Genomic DNA, 22058 nt, shown 5'->3' on the forward strand with positions numbered 1-22058 from the left:
AAATTAATACACCTACGAAATGCCACTTCTAAGTAGTAAATAATATATTCTAAAAGTTTCATTTTTGACAAGTATCTATAGCGATAATGTTTATCTTAATATATATTTTCTAAATCCTTTTTCAGTCTCAATTGTTCTCAAAATCTCTTACTTGTTCTTGTGTATCAGCTCATCATTTGCATTAATTTGTTATCTTCTTATTGCATGACCTACATAGTTCACTGGCTGTCCCTGGGGGGGTCAAAGATTATCTCCAAATAACACATATATTAAGTCTTGTCATTTCTTTTATACTGTCTAAACACATTACAATGAAATTGTTTTGAACTATTTTTATAACACTTCTTTGTCCATATTCAGTATTCACATAAGTTACTATCAGTAGTCTTTAGGCACTGTATAACAGTTTTCAGTCTTGTGTGTGACATTTACTACAGTCCTAAGCTGTGTTTAATTGGGAACAACTCCTGTCAATTTGACAGCTCTGCACAATAACTGACAATCTAGCAGGAATATTTTATTTCTGCATACAAATAAAAATCAAAACATAGCAGAATTAAAGAAATGACCACCTGCAACATATAGTGGTAGATTTGCATGTGCTGCTTTGCTTTTCACAAGAAACTACCTGGCATGATTTGGTCAATTGAGTTTGACTAAACTGTATTATAATTACCATCAGTTTAGATTATATGTCACTGGAACTAATAAAACTTCAAAATTCTATTTAATAGAAAATGTAAATATAACATAAATCTAATAAATAGGATTAAAAATAAATACAATAAATGCTGTGTTACGAAACACACTGATGACTTGACAGTTTCCAGTGCACCGTCATTGACATCCTTCACGAGGACAGTAAGGCAAATTTTATTTCTGAAGAAGCCAGCAATTCTCTCAGCATAATGAAAAGTTAAGTGGAAAGGAAAAGTCATTTTTAGCCCTGCTGCATCTTTTTCTACAACACTATTGTAGCTGTTCAACTTTGGATTAAGCGCTAAGATATAATATAACTGTCAGTTGTGACACAGTGGGAAATAACATGATCATAACACATTTCTGTATCCATTTTTATCATTGTTCCAATGTAACATCTAACCTTGTGAGAAACCAAATTTTGGGTTTTTCACAAGGTCATAATCATTCATGTTTAAAAAAAATAAACACAACCTCATACGCAATGTAAATGAGCCAATTATTGATCATATCCTAATTTATTGGGATATTATAACACATTTACATTTTTTGACATTCTATAGTTTTCTGTTACTGTTCTACCCTTCCTCTTTTTGCTCAGTTCAACTTACCCAATCACAAGCCACCAACTCCTCTGACGCTGATTGGCCGTCAACTAAGATCACGTGTCACCTCTACGCAAATTCCTAAACCCATTTACGCCCAGTTTTGTTCGTTCTCTTTTTGTGGTGGCTTAAGTTTACGTACCGGCTTAGCGCTGCGCTCATAAAATAGCGCAGTGACACAAACGATCCCCAGGAACTGCCCAAGTCAAACTCAAAACCCGGCCCTGCCGAGCAACTCAAGATGGTTTTAGAAACAATTTCAAAGATAATAAAAGTGCAGCTTCCGGCCTACTTGAAGAAGCTGCCGCTGCCGGAGACTATCGGAGGGTTCGCGAGGTTAACAGGTAATTTACGGCAGCCGCGTGAGGATGAACTCGTGAACTGTTCGGGGACAGTTCACACTTAGCACTCAGTTCTGATCAGTGGCCTGCACGGGCATCACAACTTTACCAGCACATTGTTTACACTTTGTCCATTAATGTGAGACCTTAAACAGCGCTTGGAGAAATGCAGAGAGTAGTGCATGATGTAGTTTATCTCACGAGTTACATAACTTCATCTCGGGGCTGAGGAACCTAAAGGCAGTTTCTGTTGGTAACGATGAAAAACTAACAGATGATCTGCAACGTAGAGACTTTGCTGCCCCATTTGGGGTCTTTTGGTTTAAATTTCACTTTTGTCTAGCAGTAGTTGTTTTTTGGGCTCATTAAAAAGAATAGATCTGATATCGTGTAAGAACATGATGTCAGAGCAGGCTGGCAGGGTGTGTTGTTATGCATTATAAAATGAGGGAAATACTTGACTATAAGTTGAGGAATTGATCTTGTAAATTCATATTTACAAGATATGTAAATATCTTGTAAATATATTTACATATCTTGTAAATATATGTAAATGTCTGCCCCAAACCTCAATGCTGTAATAGACCCTGTAGAAGCATCTTTTTTTGCAGATACATCTGCAGATCTTCCAGGGCATGTATCTACTCGTTATGCACAGCTACGGGCTCAAATGTTTCAAAGCATATTTCAATAAGTCCTTGTTTAAGCTACTTTGCATAACTTTTTACCTCGATTCTTGTTAAAAGTAGGGTTGAAATGAGGACATAACAGTGCGATATCACTGTCAAATATTGAGACATATATTTTTTGTCATCACCGCACCACGTGTTTTCTTCATTATCACCACAATCTCCCCACCACTGCGTTTAGACAGTTTGTTTTGACAGAGGACAGTAAAATCAACTGACAAAATATATTATGGATCATTAAATATTTTATCCTATCTATTGCAGCAAATTGGTTCTTTTTGACTGCAATATTCAATTTGCAATAGCAATTGCAATTTTCTGTAGTGTGTTCTTTAAACTTTGTATACCGAAAATGAACTGGAACTTTATGTGATAGGCAAACATACAGTTTAATGTAAAAAAAAAAAAAAAAAAAAAAACACAACACATTATGGTTTCAATATGTCATAATAATGGTTAGAACTATCTGTGACCTTCAGCATCTTGGACACAATCATTTCAGTCAGGACTCTGTGGACTCTATCCAACAGGCTGAATATATTATTGGCATGCAAATCATGAGTTATTATAGACAGTAATACCCTGGCATGGACAATTCATGGTGTTGAAAAAATGCAAAAGGGAGGACATCAAACATAATGGTTTACTGATGGAGTTACTAGTTATTTAACAAAAAAAAAAGGATCTTTAGAACCAGGATTGTTTGCAACTTCTAGTCAGATCTACAAGTACTAATCTTCCAAGCATCTATTTAAATAAGTAGAAATGGTAACACAAGGAAAAAAATAAAACAAGAAAAAATATATAAAAAGCTAAAAAAAAAAAAAAAAAAGGCGTCCATTGATGCTGTAATAGAATCTGTAGAAGCATCTTTTTTGCAGATACATCAGCAGATCTTCCAGGGCATGTACCTACTCGTTATGCACAGCTACGGACTCAAATGTTTCAGATTGAGCAAATTTTAATATCAGACAAACATTACTTGTGTAAATACAAAAATCAGATTTTAAATGCTGATTTAATCAAGGGGAAAATGTTTAGCTAAGCAAACTGTTAGTTAAAGAAGTAATGGCCTCTTTTTCTTCTTTGAAAATGACACATTATTCCCTGATCTAAATAAATTCCAGAACAGATGAGAAACAAAGCCATCGATATGCATCACTTAGGAGAGGATTATAAAACCACTCAGTGAGCCACAGTAGGAGTCATTATTCTGATGAGACTGTGGTGAACCTTCCCAGAAGTGGCTGGCCTACCAAAACTCCTCCAAGTGCTTTTTGACGACTCAGCCAAGACATTACAATAGGTCCTAGAATGACGTCTGCAGACCTCATTTGCTTCAGTCAAGGTCAGTGTTCAGGATTCAGCAAAAAGAAAGAGACGAGGAGAGCTTCAGGGCCTGAATCGCTGTCAGACTTCCACTGGCTGCTGTGGCTGCAATAAAGCCATCAGTGTGTGAATGTGTGCATGAAAGGGTGAATGACTGAATGTGCTACATCTAAAAAAATTAGGATACTACATAAAGTGCAATATTTCTTGCCAGCTATCACAGAAAGTGAAACAGCTATTTTATAGAGATTAGTTATACATAGTATAAAATATTTCAAGCCTTTATTTTTTGCAGTTTTAATGATTATGCCGTAAAGAAAACTCAAAATGTAGTGAATTAGAATATCCTATTATTAGATTAATAAAAACTGATGTTTTAGAAACAAATTTCGGACTTCTGAAAAGTACTTGCATGAATTACTGCATCAATGCATCATGGTATGGAGGCAATCAGCTTGTGGAACTTTGTAAGTGTTAATGGAAACGGATTGCTTTGATAGCTGCCTTCAGGTCATCTGCCCTGCTGGGTCTGGTGCCTCTCATTTTCCTCCTGACAACAGCCCTTAGAATTTCTATGGGGTTCAGGTCAGGGGACTTTGATGGTCATTGAACTGGCTTTTGGTACCTTTTGCAGTGTGGGCAGGTTCCACGTCCTGCATGAAGCTAACATGTCCATGCAGCTTGTCAGCAGAGGGAAGAATCAAATGATCTAATTTCCTGGCAGACGGCTGCATTGACTGAACACATAGTGGACCAGAGAGAGAGAGAAACCATGTGATGATTCTAGATAATATGTAGTTTCACTTTCGAAGATGACTGGCAAGCAATATTGCACATTTATGCAATTTTCCTGATGTATTAGAATAGTAGCTCATCAGCACTATTGATGACTGAATGCAGCATAAATGCTTTGGGGTCTTATAAAGTGCAGTACAAGTACAAGCCATTTTAAATCACTGCTGACCAAAAAGAACAAAAGAACACCAAAGCTCATATTTGTAAAAAAAAAAAATGTCTGGATTATGCTCAAGGGGCAAAAACCAGTGAAGAAATATTAGAAAGTTTTTGAACAGAGCTTTTCAGAAAAAGACTCCATTATCCAGCCATCAGTTCATCATGACTCAGGCACTTAGCAGGACAGTGGTCTAATTCGCACAAGTATGGTGACCTCTGAATGGGTCAGTGGTATAAAAAAAAAAAGAAAAAAATACAGAAGGGAGGTTTTGTGGAGTTTGACTAGGCCGCTTTATCTTATTTATCTTAAACAATCTGTTCGTACTCAAACACTCAAATGTGGTGAAGTTAAAAAGAATTCTGCATAGAGACTGAACTAATATCCTACACAGAAATGTAAAGACTCACAAACTAGGGGGCAACTAAATTGTTTATTGGGTAAGGCTTGCTTATATGTGTCTCCATTAATATTTGCAAGATGATCTGAGCCACACGGTACATAGTGCCATAAAACTGGTTTTAGCATACATTCTAGTTGTGCTCCAGCCTGAATGATGAAGTCAATTTCTGTATGTCCACAGTGTCTGAGTGGCTCCGGTTGCTGCCTCTCCTCGGCATTTTGGCCCTGCTGGGCTACCTGACCATTCGTCCGTTTCTGCCTAAGAAAAAGAAGCAGAGAGACAGCCTGATCAACCTGAAGATACAGAAAGAGAACCCCAAAGTGGTCAACGAGATAGACATTGAGGACTTGAACAGCGCAAATGTGTGTTACTGTCGATGCTGGCGCTCCAAAACTGTGAGTTGACTTCTCTGCTTTGACTGTAGAATCCTATAAAAGCTAACCTGCAGTGACAAGTGAGTCTGTGTTTTGTCGCGCAGTCTGAAGTGGTTGATGCATCTGTCTGATCCACTAACATAGTTATTTCCTGTTTTTAGTTTCCTGTTTGTGACAAGTCGCACTTAAAGCACAACGAATTAACCGGGGACAACGTGGGACCTCTCATCCTCAAAAAGAAGATACTATAATTGACCACGGAAAGAAGTTTACGTCGGACTAGTCTGTACTTCATCTTTTCCTGGTATTTTGTTTTCCTTATAAAATGCAGTCCATTGTTTGAGTGAGAATTGGAATTTTTCTAGTTGGGGTAGTTTTGTGTTTGTTTTCTTTAGTTAAGCTCTCATTGGGTTTCTAATTTACATACATAATTACATATGACTTTAAAAGTGTTTGTCTCTATATGTCGGGATTAAATTCAATTTCACTGGGACCACTTTAATGGAACAACCCAAAGCGTTAACTTAACTTTATGATACCTTCTTATAATGTGACCTGGAGCCTGAGGGCTTGTTTTTGCTCCACTCAGTATAATTTAATGGTTGTTTAAATGAAATACCCAATTTATTAGTCCAACTTGCATGTAACATTTTGCCATGTTTGCCTTCATTTAGTTGTTTCTAAGACCATTTGCCTGCTTGAGTGCCAAATTGTTTTATCACAACACTTTGGAGGTGTAAGATATTTGCTGATAGATCAACATGTATGTATGTAATGATGAATGTATGTATTCATAATGCATGGGATACTTACTGTAGATTCTTTATGTTTTGTTCACAGACATTTATTGCTGTTGTGTTGAAACATTTCAAACCACTGTACTGTTAAGGTTGCAGAACTGCAACAAGTTTGACTTGCTGTATTCACTGTATTTGACTTCTTGGCAGAATACTTCCTGTAGTATGAAGCAAAAAATATTTTCACACTTAACGTTGGCTTTTACAGTAAGTTCTTTGTTCTCTATTTATAAATAACTTCATGTATGTTAATGTTCGCTAGACTAAGTTCATTCTAAATGTTAATAGAAGTGATCATGAGTAATTCAGTTGCTTAAGTTGGCAGAACCTCACCTTTTTCAATACTTTGAAAATCTTCATGTAACTTAAGCTGAAAATGTAAGTGAATGTCCCTTTTAACTCAGTTTATCATGTCCTTGTTGTCTTTAATTTAATTTCATTCTAAAATTGCATTAAGCTTCTGTGCTGCAACAGAAAACAGAATCGGCTGAGGCTGCTCTGAGAGTTTCATAAAGCACAAAGGGTATGTGCCTCATGGGTTTGATGTTCACCACCTGTCAAAAGTTCAGATTTACATGATATTTTCCACATTTTATGAAAATTAAAGCATTATGTGTTGTGGTAATGGAATAAATAGAAAGGAATCATCTTGTTAATTTGTCAAGTTACAGAACTTTGTATAATTGGCAACACAGACTCAGCTTTTTGGTACAACTAGTTTGCATCAACATCCTGGCTCTTGCTCCATTGCATTGGGGAGCAATGTATTGGTTGCATTTCCAATTTAGAAGTCAGGATAATTTATTTTGGTTTTATTCCCAACCCGTTCTGCTTCTCCAAAAACAGCTGGCAGTGAAGAATTACTTTATGTATTTCCCTGAGCCCTTAGGGTGGGGCTTTGACGAGAAGCTGTTGGACATTTCAACACAGCTGAAAATCCTCAGCAATAATTGGGAAGGTTTTAAGAGTGTTTTTCTTACAATGTAAAAACAAAAACAATGCTCCAGGAGTTTTTCTAATGTGAATAGATTTTAATTTTGAAAGAAGAGACACCTGTGTGCATGTCTTTTTGGGACACAATGGCTGGGATTAAGTCATAAAGCAGTTTAACTTCTCAGTTTGGATGGATTTTAATTTGGCTTCAGAGATAATTGATGCAAAAATCTGCAGCTGCACAGGGTGTCAAATTAATAAAAGATTTAGCTATGTTTGGTTATATGTATAAGTAAAGACCATTTTGTGAAAATGTGATTATTGTTTGGTAAAAATCAAACTGTAAATTCATCATAAATAGTGTCTTAATTTGTAATCTTTTCATTTACTCAATAAAAATGTAAAATTAAAAACAGCACACTGCATATTTCTGTAGTAAAAAAAAACAACAGTCACATAAAATTTTTTCATAATCTCTAAAAATATACAATCACATTAAAGTTCAGATAAACTTCAAAAGCCGATGTGGGATTTTAGACCACAGTGCATGAGGTTGATTCTGTCAGAGTTTAAGCAGCATTCTGCATAACTCCAAATGAAGTGTGACATCAATATCTCCTGAGTCGTAAAATAAATCAAAAATTATCTGCACACATACTAATGACAAACATGAAAAAAAACAGCACAAACATACAGCATTAAAATAAAAAGATTTAAAAATGTGGATTCTGGATGGCTTCCTCTAAAAATACATTCCATCACATACCATCTCACCGCTTTGTAAAACACACATCCTTATGTTAAGCACTACCATTTCAGTTTAAGTACCGTTTACTGGAAGTAGGAAATGGAACCACTGGATACATTGAATATGGCAAAAAACATGACTAATTTACAAAAAATGTAAACTGCTTAATTGCCTCGTGCTAATTACAGAATATCTTAATAAATGTTCAGTTCAAGCTCGACATTAAAGCAGCTCTGGTGTAAAGTTCATAGAGCATGAATGCACACAGCAGGGCAATGGAAATGTGTTTGGAGCTCAGTGCCTGGAAACCACCTGCTGCTATAAATACAGGCTGATTCCAACATAAAGAGTTGAGCAACAAGAGAGCCACTCAGTGGCTAAAGAGCAGCTGAAACAACTGACGTTGGAGATCTCTTTCTTAGATCAAGATGTCAGAGTGTACTCTCGAAGGTGACAGGAGTTTCGGTGTCATCTTCACTTCCTGCCGCGGTGCCTAGGGGATGAAAAAGGAGGGAGAGATGGTGGAGATTTTATAAGCAGTGCCTGGATGATGCTTACATTTTCTCATCAAAAAAAGTAGAAAAGGTAAAGACAAGCGAAACTAAAAAAGCATTTTTAAGCTACTGACTTTTCAATATAGCACTCGTGTTACACTATACACTATACATTGAAAACTACATGGGATCTAATGATATGTAAATTCTTGCAACGATATCGCAACGGTGAAATATGGAAAGCAGAGGATTTGTATTCACCCCTGGAAGGTAGCTATGGGAAACTGGGTCACACAGGGTTGTCGAGTTGAGCTGAATTGTCAAATAACAGATTTTACCCACCTAAGAAAAATGCTGATAAATTGGGTTTGACTCGCTCAACACAAGTGGGGGTCTTAGGTCTCTCCAGCAGGCGAGGCCCCAAGATCCTGATAATCAAAGCCCCTACCGGGGCTGTAAGAAGGATGGCGAGCACGGCCACGGTCAGCACGTCCATGCCGTACTTTATCTGCTCCTTGTTGCCCTTTGCTCTGGCCATGTCTAAAGCCGTGGAGCCTATTGCTGCCTGAGGAAGAACCAAAGACAAGCTGTGATTCGTCCCGTTACTCGCTGATAAGCTTTTAATGTCATTAGGTAATGATAAAATGTAAACATATCAGTGCATGTACATTTAATTTGTTTTTCTGTGACGCCTGCAGAAGCGCACAACAACAACAAAAAAAAGGGCTTCTAAAGAAAAGTTTACTGACATTTCCCAGCACTGACTCACCTGCACTGTTGCTTTGGGCATCCATGCAAGAGCTATGAACACTTTTTCTTTTAAGTTGAAGCCGGCATGTAACACACACACAAAAGTGAAGAGTACTCTAACTACCACAGAAATGAGCATGGAGGATATACCCAGACCTGTGAGGACATAAACAAGAGTTACAAAGGCATAGCACAGCGCTGACACTTACAGTGAAGCATGCATACTTTAGGTTTGACTAAGCCAAAGTTTTCCTTTCTGCTTTAATCTTCTTCATACTTTGTCATATTGTTACTGTAGACTTTAGTGTATTTCAATGGGATTCAAGGGATTCAAGGTGTCAGTGAAATGATTGATGCCATTTTTTTTTTCACAACTAAAACTCCAAAAAGCCACTTGAGTCGACAATCAGTTTCAAGTCTTCTGGGGTATGTCGAAATCACCTGGGAAATTTGATTTAGGTCTGTACTTTGACTGGGCCACTCTAACACAATACTTTGAAGTACATCCTTGCATTGTAGCTCTGGATGTATGTTTAGGATTGTCCTGCTTCCTCCCTGGTCTCAGGTGCTTTGCAGTTTCATGGACGTTTTATTCAAGAATTGACCGTTATTTTTGCTCCAGTCATATTCCCATCAACTGCATCTATAAATACAGGCTGATTCCAACAGGCTGATTCTATCAGCTTCCTGGTCCCCCAAGGAATGTCTTTGCAACAAATATATTTCAGTGTTGAAATATATTTGTGTATGATCTGCAGTGTTCCTCTCTCCCAAAGCATTCTGTAGGTAGGCTAAAATTTTGAATTTCTAATTTGACCAGAGCACCTCCCTTGGATTGTCTCATGTGTCATTTTATAAAGACACAGAATATACATTTTCTAAATATAGAAACTATATTTAGAAAATATATATTCTAAGACACAGTTCAATATTTTCTATTTAGTTTGCAACAAACAGACATATTTTATGGAAGATCTAAGAGACTAACTGGAGGTAAATGACAGCAAGATAAACACATGAAATGATTTTAGTACATGCAGGACAGGTGAGAGTGCTCACATCTGTCATGTCTTGTTTGGATATGCAAATATATTTACATACAGTCACATTTGAATTTTTCACAATGATGACACTGTTATTTTGAAGACTTTGTGCATCCATCTCACCAACTGCAAGTCCCTCCAGCTCATTGACTCGAATCTCAGCTCCTATCAGTCCGAACAGCAGAGGCTGAAACACGTTCCACACCCATCTAATCACTTCCTCCACACGGGCCTTTTTGACAGAAGACAGAAAATAGTATGTTTAGCACAGAGCAAAAGAAATGTGTAATAACTTGTACACTATATTGATAATTAACATGTAAACTACACACTCTTGCTGTGGTAAAATACATAAAATTCCTCTTGAAAATCTGGATGGCATCAAACTAAGAGTGGAAAAGAAGGATTGGTGCATGACTATGGCTTCCATGTTCTATTACCTTTTCTTCTCCCCAGCCAAGTCCAGCCAGGAAAGATAACACCAGGGTGCAGAGGCCCCCCGAGCCAGGAAACCCTGCCACGTTGCTGCCGAACACAGCAAAGACAGACAGACCCAGCACCAAGAAGGAACGCTTCATCACCAGGTGTTTCTATAAGAGAACGTAACTGATTAAGAAACAGACTAAAGACTTGAATCAAGCAACATGAAAAGCTTTTTAAAATTCAGAGGCATTAGGCAATGTGAATATTAGAGCGTAACAATTATAACGTTACACATTTAGAGCCACTAAGGCGATTATGAAGTGCAGAGGGTTTAGTTTACTGAGCTTTTGTTGACTCGTCACACTTTGCCTTCCACAAAATGCTATGCAAGGATGAGCTGAAAAAATTAAAGGGATATAAAACCCAACAATTTTCTCAACATCAAATCAAAGCACCATATTGATGGGAACCTGCACAGCTAATAAGTTAAACTCTAGATACATTTTAAAATGTATTTTAACTTGTCCATCATGTCTGTCCACTAACTTTCTGCCCTTAAGGCAAGGCCGGGCTCCTAAACATAGCACACCTAAAACTTACATGTTATCTGACGTCAAAGCCTGGATCTGTCACAGTCCTACACAGTAGTTGTGGCTGGCATGGCCAACTAAGAAGAAATACACTGTAGCAAAATATATTAACAACAACCTTTACATAAACAGCTATAATAATTTTTACTTTAATATTATTTTTATTTTTCTAATAGGTCATTAGTAACGCGTTGCATGTCCTATGTCGACTGTAGGAAGGTTAACCTATTAACGGACAGTAACTTTGGAAATCCTGAACTATCCCTTTAAGAAAGGCGAAGCAGCATAAGATTTCATACCTGGTCGGCACTTGGAAAGTACTGAATGAGGAAACCGAGGAGGGTCCCAGCAACCATCCCTCCTCCAACCTCCAGGACGCCTCGCAGGAGATTATACAGAGTGGATCCTGAACAAAAAGGATTACAAGCAAATTAATCAGTAAATTATTAAGATTCATTAAATAAATGTTATTCTAACCCTAACCTATATATTCTTCATTGAAGTATAAATAATTTAAACAACATGAAGCCCTTCATAGAGAGTGATAAATTGTGACTGTTTTAAAGAATACAAATAAAGTTATTTTTAATTCATAACATAGAAATACATAAAACTACAGTCAAATCTGGGGTATCCGATTGGCATTTACCTCATAAATTTAAAAGTTTCTAATTACTAATCAGAATAATCTGCACATTTACACCCTCTACTGTGCTGCTGATAAACTGCAAGCCAATATTAATGGGGTTTTTTTTTCACCCTCAGTGTGATTATCATTGTTGACCTTCCAGCTGCGTCTCCCCTGGAGACCATGCAGGCGTTTTGTTTCAAAAAGCACAAGACAGAATTATTATACTCTGGAATCACACGGTACCTTCTGCGAAGGTTATGCCCAAGCATGTGGTGAAACCTGTGATGGCAAGAATGTCATCAAAGCTTCCAGCCGCCAACAGCAGGGTGGGGATGCCCTTTTCCACGCCGTATCCGTCCTTCTGCAGCCGAAGCATCGAGGGCACCACCACGGCCGGGGACACGCCGCTCAGAACAAAGCTGCAGGAAACATGGGCTTATTTTACTGTTGCAAAAATGAAAGAAACGAAGTTTGTCTTTTCTGCACAGGAAGGTAATGAAAACAACATAATTGGATACAAAAAAATTATGTGTGCAGTAACTAAAGGAGACAGGCCACACAGTATGTTTTTAGATCTTTAAACAGGACTGCAAACAAACGTCTAAAAACTAGAATAGCAGAAACTTTCACGTGGTCTAATGGTAGCAGAGAATACTATTTATTAATTCACAAGCAGGGGAACAGTTTATTAGTGATTCTAAAGTGCAGTGCCTTGAAAAAGTATCTACATTTGTCTTTTTCTACTAAATAAACTGTCAGTAAAGTGTGAGGAAGTTTGTGGTTGAAAATCAATTCAAAATTTAAATAATTCCATTGGTTGAACTGGGTTTTATTTAATGGTGTCAGACAAAATGGGTCTGAATACAAATCCACGGCACATTTCTGAAGCCAGGCTTTCTAACCAGATGACACAATAACTCATTCAAGTGCGAAAACACAGTGTAGTGCAGAAAACTAACACTGTACATCATCCTGAACTCACCATCCCCTAGTTTTAAAACTGGTGGTGACAGGATCATGGTGAGTGAATGATGTTCTTCAATGGCAGCTAGTCAGAGTTGATCAAAAATGGAGGTAAATATAAGGCACTCACTACTTTTGCAAGGCACTGTATTCCAGATTTACTTGCAACTTTTGACAAGTAAATCTGTCAAAAGTTGACAGATTTACTATCAACTTTCCTCTTGTCTTGCAGCACAATGTTGACAACCCACACACACGCACACACACATATATATATAAAGGTGAATAGGTATTTACATTTGATAATTTCCCATTTAAATGATAAAATTGTAAATTACCATTAATTTAAATGGTAACACTTTATTTGAAGGGGGGTGAATAAGACTGACATGACACTGTCATAAACACCTGTCATGAACATGAATAAGCCTTCGTGAATATTTATGACTGTTGTCATAAAGCGTCATTTGGTAAATTATGACACTTTTAATACAAAGTTGAATTAGTGATATAAATTTGTTCTAAAAGTATTACTGATTGCACTTTAAAAATTAGGTAACTTTATGTTATTAAAGGTAAAGTTTCAACAGTAATGATTTCTTGGTTAATGTCAAGTTGTCATAACAAAGACATTTTGAATAATGTCAACTTTGTATTAAAAGTGTCATAATTTACCGAATGACGCTTTATGACAACTGTCATAAATATTCATAAAGACTTCTTCATGTTCATGACAGATGTTATGTCATGTTTATGAAAATGTCATGACAGTCTTATTCACCCCCCTTCAAATAAAGTGTTACCATTTAAATATATGAACACAGAGTGGAAAGTGTTGCATTTACCCAAGAATAAAGCCCCACTCCCAGGGCAAGCCCATGAGGAAGTGAGAGACGAGAGCAGCGGTGCTGGCTTCGATCAGGCAGGGCCCAGCTGCTACACGGATACACACGGTTTTGAGCTTCCTCAGAGCCTGACAGTAGAAATGTACATGTTGTAATGATGCATGACTTCTATTTTACAGAAAGTATTGAAAAGCCCCACGTGTCTCAGCACCAAATAACTTTAACCATTTCAACTGAAATATGAAGCTTTTATTAGCTATCATTGTGAAGCAAACTTGGTGTTTGTTATTTCAGGGAATTTTTAAAACTTAGAATAACTGCAATGATTTGAAGATTTGGTCCGATGTAAATAGAATCTGCCTCTATTTCGTAGAGTCTGTGTTCTTAATTAAAGCCACTGTATAAAGATTTGAGGTCAAACTATTAATAGTTATTTAGTTTTTTTAAATACTTGTAATCCATTCAATCACTAAACTTTTCTATGAGAACAAGTCATACCTTGGGATCCAACCCCAGGCCAGCTCTGGTCAGGATGACAGCCAGAGAAATGTTTCTCAGGGAAGCAGACCATCTGAAGTTAATGTACACCAAATCTGTTACAACTGGGATGTTTCTCAGCAGGAAGCCCATCAGCAGCATACCTGCAGTGCAGCAGAAAGGGTGGGAAAGAGGAAAGAAGATCCATTTTAACCCTAAATGCTGTTTATTTTCTTTGGGGTTGTCTATCACACAACACAGATCATGTGGACAGATTTTAGGCGAATGTGACTAAATGGGGGGAAAAAAACCCCTGAAGTCTAAGCAGAATAAAAATAAAGCTTTTTGAAAAGGTTAGAATCAGTCAAAGCTGCTATCTAAAGTGAAAAAACTGAACATAGAAGCAATAAACTGGCTCCCAACCCTGGGCCTCAGGGACCACTGTCCTGCATGTTTTATATGTCCAGCACACCAAAGAGGGGAACCACTGGCCTTCATTGATGTATCTGGACCACTCAGTGGAAATTAGCGCCAGTTATATATAATATGACAACTGCTATGACTGATTCATTATTATTTATTTAAATGAATCCAGAATAAAATAGGTCTGTTGTCCTTTCCATTCTTAAACATAACTGATATACAATATCAAGCTAACAGGACCATATTTCTGCATGCTTGCTTTTAACAAAAACAAGCATAACAAATTTCTTAGAAAGAATTTCAATTTCACACAATAAAAAAAACTCATCATGAAATTGACAACTGTCATAAAAATGAGGTTTTGTGTTTTATAAAAAAAGGGTAGCTGCATTTTCTAACTACTTTGGGTTAGTAAAATGTCAGTTTAAAAACCGTTTTTTTTTTTTTTACTTTCTTACATTTTGGTGTAAAAATGTCAAATGTTCAATAATTTTGTCACCGTTTTAAAATTATAGAAAAATCAAACAAAGTGAAACAAACTCCTCTCATACACAATCCAATGTTGCCTCTGCTCTTAATATGGATCAATGACAATTGTTCAAAACAGGAAGGCTCCTTGAGGCTCTTGTGCAGCTACATCAAAGGATGCAAGCACGCATGAATGAAGTAACAGCTAAAACTACGGAGCTTTTTCCATCACAAACACAGTATTACGTCTACAAGTTATTTTGAAGGGATATTATGGAAAAAAAAATTCTATTTTTACATGATGCACATTTAGATTTTGAGGTGCAGAAAATGTAATGTGTATAGTTGGAAGTTAGAAATTAGAAATTGATGCCTAAATGACAATAATTTGTTTATCTTACCAAGGAGTGGCGGAAATGGTGGAAGTATAGGCAGCTGGATGAGGGCGACTGCTTTGCCACCAACTATCGCACAGAGAAAGACTATGGTGATGCCAAACAGATTCCCTCCAGGAAGACATTCCTTCTCGGTGATGGACACAATCACCCCAAAGAGTACAGCTGCCAAAAGAACTGAAGAGGGAAGAGAAGACAGACATTCACTGAAAGACAAATGATCCATTTTGTCACTTTTGTCAGAATGATGACTCTAAAACGTTTTGAAAAACAGAAAAGTATAATAATAATTTAAAAAAAAACACTGCCAGATATTTTAACCCACTGAAAACCTGCAACACTTTAAATTTTGTACTTTGAATACACATCTAAATATGTGTGCAACTAAATCATTTGCAAATCAGTACTGTTTACTGTATAAAAGTGCAAAAATGTAAGTTAATGTAATATACAAATTTTTTAAAAATTCCAAAAGAAAAAAAACAATAAAAACACTTAGCCCTAAAGGGGAATCCTTCTGGTTACCTTTGGTAATGAGAGAGGCAAGGAGGCCTCGTGGTGGACATGGGCAAAACTTGCGAAGCAGCGGGCAACAGACCACTGGTGGGTCTGTGTTGGTGCCAGCATCCACTACAGGGTGGCGAGGGATAAAATAGGTCGTCTCCTCTGTTAAGTTTGGAGTCGAGCAACGCCGCACCACCACCTGGAACTGGTTCACGTTGAGATGCTTTGAGGGAAGAATCAAGACACAAAGAAACAGAGTGTCAATAACATAGCAGATGGACTTTAGAAACTAGATTATGGTGTAAACATGCTGAGATGGGATGTTTTTAACAGTTACCTTTGGGTAAAAATGATTGATCACAATATTTACAACAGAGCACAGCTTATTATAACCACGTTTTGTGTTCTTCATCAAAGAGAGTATGCCAACAGATTAGAAAACAGATGGTTTTCTAACAAGAAATAGTCAGTTGGGTGTGTGGGTTTCAGTTTTTTCCCATTTTTTTAAGCTTTTACCTCTACATGATTTGCAGTAGGAAGAGTGATTCTCTCCAGCAGCGGGCTGGGTGCTGGGCTGGGTGCTGGACTGGGTGCTAGACTCGGTTCAGTTTTTGCAGGTTTCTCGGGGTTTTCCTCCATTGTTGTACTCCACTGTTTTTCCTGATTCTTTTGCTTCTTTATCACAGCAGGTTGAACTCCCGGTTGAGTTCAGCCATTTGAATTTCCTTCACTTCCCAATGTCCAGCCTCTCGCCTGGGGCTCCTGTTCATACATCTCATGTTCTAATAACAGTCAGAGAGGGAAAAAAAAGAAATGAATACATAAACATCAAAGCAAATAGCAATCCATTGCTATAAAAACAAACCGTTTTACATTCAGAACAAAAAGTCATGGTCAGTGTTTGTAGCTGTAGCCAGGATTTAATCAAATAAAAGTTTTCTCTTTCAAAAATAACCTCTACTTGCTGCTGGTGACATGCCTTAAGGCATAATGCAGCTGATAAGTATTCTTTGTCAATTTTTCTTTTTTTTTTTTATCCCACTTTATTTTTTTAATCAAAATATTCCTTTAAAATGTTTTGTAGCCTACTTTTGCTCTATATCCTTGAGGCAAAATCCTTTTGGCTCTATCTGATACACAGCAAATTCAAAAGTGTTAAATGTTTTGGTGTTAGTAGACTTTGTGCAAAAGCAGAGTTAATTTTACACTTATAGAGTCACATTCAGTTTATGTAACTCTGGGGTGTGAATTATTAGTAGTTAAAATCCAGTGTTAAAACAAAGTGTTTCCGTATCAAATCTAGAGGTGTTAAAATAGAATCAATAACTCTTTAATTCTTAACTCTGAACTCCACCAGCGGCTCTAACACTGAAGGAGTTAATTCACTGACTCCGCCCCCAGAATCACTTCAGGACTATTTACTTTCCACCTGTCTGAGTTATTTACTGTGCTTGGTAAGTCATTTTTTTCTGAGATGGTTTATAACTATTATTTTGAGTTGAGCTCAACCTGTATGATAGACGTCACGTTCGCCACACGGCTCGGTGTTAGCATATTTAGCTTAGCATGCCGAATGTTAGCGGAGTATAAGTGTTGGAAAAAATCGAGCCGGTGAACATTCAGTCAAATTATTGGCTAACTTGAACAGATCCGTAATAATCTGCAGTGTGTTTTTTCATGATGTTGAACGTTTACATGCATATTGGGTCAGATTTATCAACCTTTCTGATCGATTTTTTTTCCTTTGAAAAAAATGTAAAAGGCTTTTTCACGTTGAGAGCCTCATTCCCGCTGTTGTGTCTTATATACGTTTTGCAGCATATTCTAATCCTTTTATTGCCTTTTTGTATATATTAGAACCAGTCTGGTTGAGGATGAATCGCCAGTCGTCAGTCTAACCTCCCCCTCCATGGATTCTTCGAAGATTTAAGCTCCAAAATGATCATGTAAGTGTTAATATCTCTGAAACCCTAAATTTCTGTAATTTAGGCTTGTTGTTAGAGTTGTAGTAAAAATGTATTCCTTCGTTCCATTCCTCATTGTTATGTTTTTTGTTTGTTACGATCCAGAGACCGACACTGGCTGTCCTACTCAGAGTGAAGACTGTCTGATGCAGTAGAGGAGCATGTTGGTGTCTCCGGCCAAACTTCACAAACAGCCCAACAACCTGAAGACAGTCTGTTAGTGAGTGGACATCTCTTTGGTGGAGTGCAGAGAGGATCTGTCTCTTATCAACAGAAACATAAACTGGATAAGAAATGATGGATCTGATTATCAGGTTGGTCTGTTATGTACTGTAATATATGGCAATCTACCTGATAAAAGAAAATGTACTCTATTATATTACATGAACTGCATGCATTGATACAGGCTTTACTTTCTCCACCTTGTACTTTGAACAATTTCATGCATATGGTATTGAAGAAAAATGTATTAAGCATAGCGGATTTGTCAGACTTTTTAATAAGCAATATGTGAATGAAAGTGACATATGAAACATGCACATTATTCCATGTTGTAATATGTTTTGTAATTATGGTGCACATTTTGAAATAAATGCATTTGAGAAAATCATTGCCTCTTTATTAAATGTTTATTTTCCAAAGAATTTTTAAAAGTTCAAAATAATAAAGTACCTATTTAATATTAATTACAAATAAATCTTAAGAAGTTAAAAGAATACTCTGTGAGAGTTAATATTAAGATCTAACACTGAATTAGTGTTAGTGTTAAATTATTAACTCCAGCAAATTTGATATTTGACACTTTATAAGAGGTAAGGTACTAACTCTCCAAAGAGTTAAATTAACACTTTCTGGTGTGGACCCATAAAGACACTTTAAAAGTGTTGAAATCAAATCTGACAGAGTTAATCTGGGCCTCCTGGATTTGCTGTGTACAATAAAACCAACGAAAACAGTTTGTGACAAGGGTACAAACAGACAGGAATGGCCAGATTTCATTTTTAAAAAAACTTGGAACGATTTATTTATGCCAGGTTGTTGTTTCCGGCTGACTACTTTCATGAAAAATTACCACCAGGCAGAAAGGGCTTTAATGCTCCAAATCCTGCCAGTCAGCACTGCTCACCTCATACCACATCATCAACCTCAGTCCAGTCAACAGAAGGAAGAAGCAGGTAAAAATTCCCATTGCTCAGCAGTCAGAGAAAAGTTGTCTAGACAAGATAAAGTCTCAGTTCAGACCGCATACAAAGCGGCAGCAAGATACATGACACTGGGTTTTCATACAAATGCATGAAACACTTTCCAGATTTGTATTTGTTTAAGATCTAAACTGATTCCTTTTTTCTTCATACCAATGTACTAGCTTGTATTGGTCGATCCACATATCTTATATTTTGGTATTACATTTGAAACACTATAAGAAAAAGCAAAAAAAAGAGAAAAAAAAGTCTTTAGCTGATCAGCTCCAATATTAAGCCTCTTGTGATGTCCTACATCAAATTATACAGGAAGGAAAAAAATTGCATCTTTAAAAAAATACTTATTTTAAAATACGTACACTGTAAAATCCAGCAGTGGAGATATATACCTAATTAATCAGCCCTGTACAATTGTTGGAGAAAAAGAAACATCCAACACTGGATAGTATGCTAAAGTAAAGTGCATCTTGCTCTACTGGTGCTAATACATTAAGACGAAAATGTTGTGCTCAATATATAAATTAATAGGCCTATATGATACACTGAAAATAAAATTCTTACAGTAGCTTAACCCAAACAAAAATTAAGCAACTACACAGCCGATTAGTGCATTAAAATGACCAATGACATTAATAAATTGTAAATAGCTAATTGTGGCTGTGACATTGCTGTAATAAGATGTAACTTCAATTTCAAATAAAGACAGACACTACAAATACAGGCTGTATACCAACTACTCCAATGTTTTGATAGCTGCTTAGGGCAACAGACGTTTGATAATCCAATTGTGAAAAAGCACACTAATCAATGCTTACAGCTCGACCATATGGCACATCTAGCTAGAGTTAGCTGAAGCAGGTAAAGTGGTAACTAACGACTGCAACCAGTAACAGAACAGTTAGCACTCTATAACATTAAATACATGTCTGTTGCTGCACACGGGTCAGTGATGTTTTTGTACACTGCATTAGTTTGTGTAAGTATTGTAGCGTTAGCCTACGGTGGTCTGGTCACACAGTAAGTCACTGTAAACTGTAGAGGCTTTCAGAAATCAACACAACATTCACAATGTCACATTCACAATGATGCATTATCGGACATATTCATCTAAACTGTGACAACTAAAAGGTTCTATTGTTGTTAGCTAGTTCAAGTATCTTACTTCATTGAACAGTTTGCAAAGAAACCGCGTGTCAGTGACAGCGCTGTGACGTCCCAAAACGTGGTTCATATGTTGAAAAAAGCATTCCGGAATAATAGACATGATTTCAGAGAACGAAACTAATCTAATATATAAACACAAAAACAAGGAAGCTTTTGCCCGATATTGTGCGCCTCCTCAGCGGCTATAATCGACCATGCTCCGTCCAGAAACCTGTGTCCCATTCTAGACTCACGGTTGCCACGGAGACCCCCTTTTGACGCGTCTGTCAAAACTCTGTAAATAAGCATATTGCAGGAGAAAAACTGCTCACCTCATACCGCAAACATAGCCATGCTTTGCAGAGTGTCACTGACGGCGACTGTGGTAGTGCTGAGGAACAAACACCAGCTGGGTACTGGGAATGAGGCGGATTAGTGATAGACAGGCAAATACTGTTTATATATAGAGTGAACGCAAGTTGGAGGTGGGGGGACTGGGAGGCGGAAACATTCATTTTTCAGTGTTTAGATTTTGCATTGCTTGCTTCTGCAATTTTTTTTTTTTGACAAAACGAAAGGGAAATATGGATTTTTATCGTTTACTTTTTAATGCACTTTTCACTTATGTTTTGTATAATGTGCATGTTGTACTGAGAACCAAAACAAACAAAAAATAGATATCTTTAGGAATTTTAAATTTATTTAAACGACGACAATATGACCTTACTACCGCTATATTAATTTTTTTTAAACATTTAATTACTCTGCAAAATTGTATACTGACCATTTTATGAAGTGCGATTATGTAAAATAAAAAAAATTACAAATAAAGGTCTTAATAGTATGCCATGTGTGTATGTTCCTTTACTTTGATACACCTAAATAAAACCCGATGGTACCAGTAGACAAATAATTTAGGTATAAATTATTTCTGTTGACATGATCATCACAAAGACCAAGAAACACAGCAGAAAGGTCAGTCAAAGTTGGGGAGAAGCAGGCTAAAAAGCAGGTTCAGTTTACAAAACAATATACCAAACTTAGGAAATGTAATTTTTTGACATCAATTTAACTGTTTAGAACAGAAAATCTACAAAGACATGGCAGTTCACCTAAACTGATGCAAAAGAAAATAGTTATGAAAGCAGCTAAAAAGCCCATAGTAACTCTGGAAATGCTGCAGAGATCCACCGCTCAGGTAAAAGAACCCATCAACAGGACAACCACTAGTTGTGCCATTCACAAATCTAGCCTTTCTGAAACACTCGAGAGATAAAGCCCCATTTAAAGCAAATTCTGAAGGTTCCTTTGTCAGTTGAGACACAAATGTAACTTTTTATCCTACATGCAAAATGCTGCAAGGAGGAAAACTGACACCCATAGCTGACATGTGATAGATGGGAGTTGAACAGCTAGAGCTTAAAAAGTATGCTTTAGATCAAAATATGTGCATGTTTTAAAATGACCTAGTCAAAGTTCATGCATAGTCCAACTGGGAAAATTTTCTTTTAAAGGTGTTCTCCATTAAATTAGAGTGAGCTTAAGCTGGTTTGGTAAAAAGCAAGGGGCAGAAATTGCAGACTCCAGATGTGCAAAGCTGATACAGACAAATTCCAAAAAGTTTTTAGCAAAAGGTGGTTTAATCTTTCAAGTTAAGTATAGGCTGGGGGCCGCAGAATATAAATTTATGTTGCACATTTTGAGATTTATATTTGTAAAAAAAAAAAAAAAAGTCTGAAAACTTTCGACTTTGTGTTGAACTACCACATAAAATAAGTCGGAGGGAGATTGTGATTTTGAAGTGTCCAACGGAAAAAGTTCAAGGGGTTTGACTACTTTTGCATGGCACAGTGCATTTGTAATCTTCTATCAT

The 22058-nt window shown here is 36.9% G+C and overlaps 2 protein-coding genes and 1 long non-coding RNA gene across 6 annotated transcripts; 2 read left to right on the forward strand and 1 right to left on the reverse strand.

The window, feature by feature from the left end:
- The first annotated feature begins 1463 nt into the window (after nucleotides 1-1463).
- On the forward strand, nucleotides 1464-7356 carry cisd2 (CDGSH iron sulfur domain 2). Its single transcript, XM_008413774.1, has 3 exons — nucleotides 1464-1648; nucleotides 5199-5413; nucleotides 5554-7356. Exons 1-3 carry the CDS (start codon nucleotides 1546-1548, stop codon nucleotides 5641-5643), a joined length of 408 nt encoding a protein of 135 aa, XP_008411996.1. The 5' UTR covers nucleotides 1464-1545; the 3' UTR covers nucleotides 5644-7356.
- On the reverse strand, nucleotides 5811-22017 carry si:dkey-162b23.4 (mitochondrial sodium/hydrogen exchanger 9B2). Of its 4 annotated transcripts, none has more exons than XM_008413847.2 (13): nucleotides 20518-22017; nucleotides 16393-16658; nucleotides 15898-16075; nucleotides 15379-15549; nucleotides 14108-14250; nucleotides 13610-13737; nucleotides 12045-12220; nucleotides 11470-11576; nucleotides 10598-10747; nucleotides 10281-10389; nucleotides 9134-9270; nucleotides 8707-8929; nucleotides 5811-8363 (listed from the first exon to the last, which is right to left on the reverse strand). In XM_008413847.2, exons 2-13 carry the CDS (start codon nucleotides 16513-16515, stop codon nucleotides 8302-8304), a joined length of 1707 nt encoding a protein of 568 aa, XP_008412069.1. In that variant the 5' UTR covers nucleotides 16516-16658; nucleotides 20518-22017; the 3' UTR covers nucleotides 5811-8301. The 4 variants fall into 4 exon arrangements, with proteins under 4 accessions (XP_008412069.1, XP_008412052.1, XP_008412061.1 ...); XM_008413830.2 differs by having other exon boundaries at nucleotides 15898-16099; XM_008413839.2 differs by lacking the exon at nucleotides 20518-22017 and adding an exon at nucleotides 20205-20500 and having other exon boundaries at nucleotides 15898-16099.
- On the forward strand, nucleotides 12129-15650 carry LOC103467439 (uncharacterized). The gene is made up of 2 exons (XR_534073.1): nucleotides 12129-12293; nucleotides 15383-15650. It is a non-coding gene; the product is annotated as an uncharacterized LOC103467439 (long non-coding RNA).
- Nucleotides 22018-22058: the final 41 nt, after the last annotated feature.

This window comes from Poecilia reticulata, linkage group LG1, assembly GCF_000633615.1.
Source record: "Poecilia reticulata strain Guanapo linkage group LG1, Guppy_female_1.0+MT, whole genome shotgun sequence".
NCBI lineage: Eukaryota > Metazoa > Chordata > Actinopteri > Cyprinodontiformes > Poeciliidae > Poecilia > Poecilia reticulata.

Excerpts from the sequence above, each read along its gene's own strand:
- si:dkey-162b23.4 (XM_008413830.2), bottom strand. The coding sequence starts at position 16,515 with ATGGAGGAAAACCCCGAGAAACCTGCAAAAACTGAACCGAGTCTAGCA. Across the intron at positions 9,271-10,280 it reads GCTGGAGGGACTTGCAGTTG|GTCTGGGTATATCCTCCATG; the intron begins GTGAGATGGATG and ends ATGTCCTCACAG. Across the intron at positions 8,364-8,706 it reads TTTATCAGCATTTTTCTTAG|GCACCGCGGCAGGAAGTGAA; the intron begins GTGGGTAAAATC and ends TTCATCCCCTAG.
- cisd2 (XM_008413774.1), top strand. The coding sequence starts at position 1,546 with ATGGTTTTAGAAACAATTTCAAAGATAATAAAAGTGCAGCTTCCGGCC. Across the intron at positions 1,649-5,198 it reads AGGGTTCGCGAGGTTAACAG|TGTCTGAGTGGCTCCGGTTG; the intron begins GTAATTTACGGC and ends GTATGTCCACAG. Across the intron at positions 5,414-5,553 it reads GATGCTGGCGCTCCAAAACT|TTTCCTGTTTGTGACAAGTC; the intron begins GTGAGTTGACTT and ends TCCTGTTTTTAG.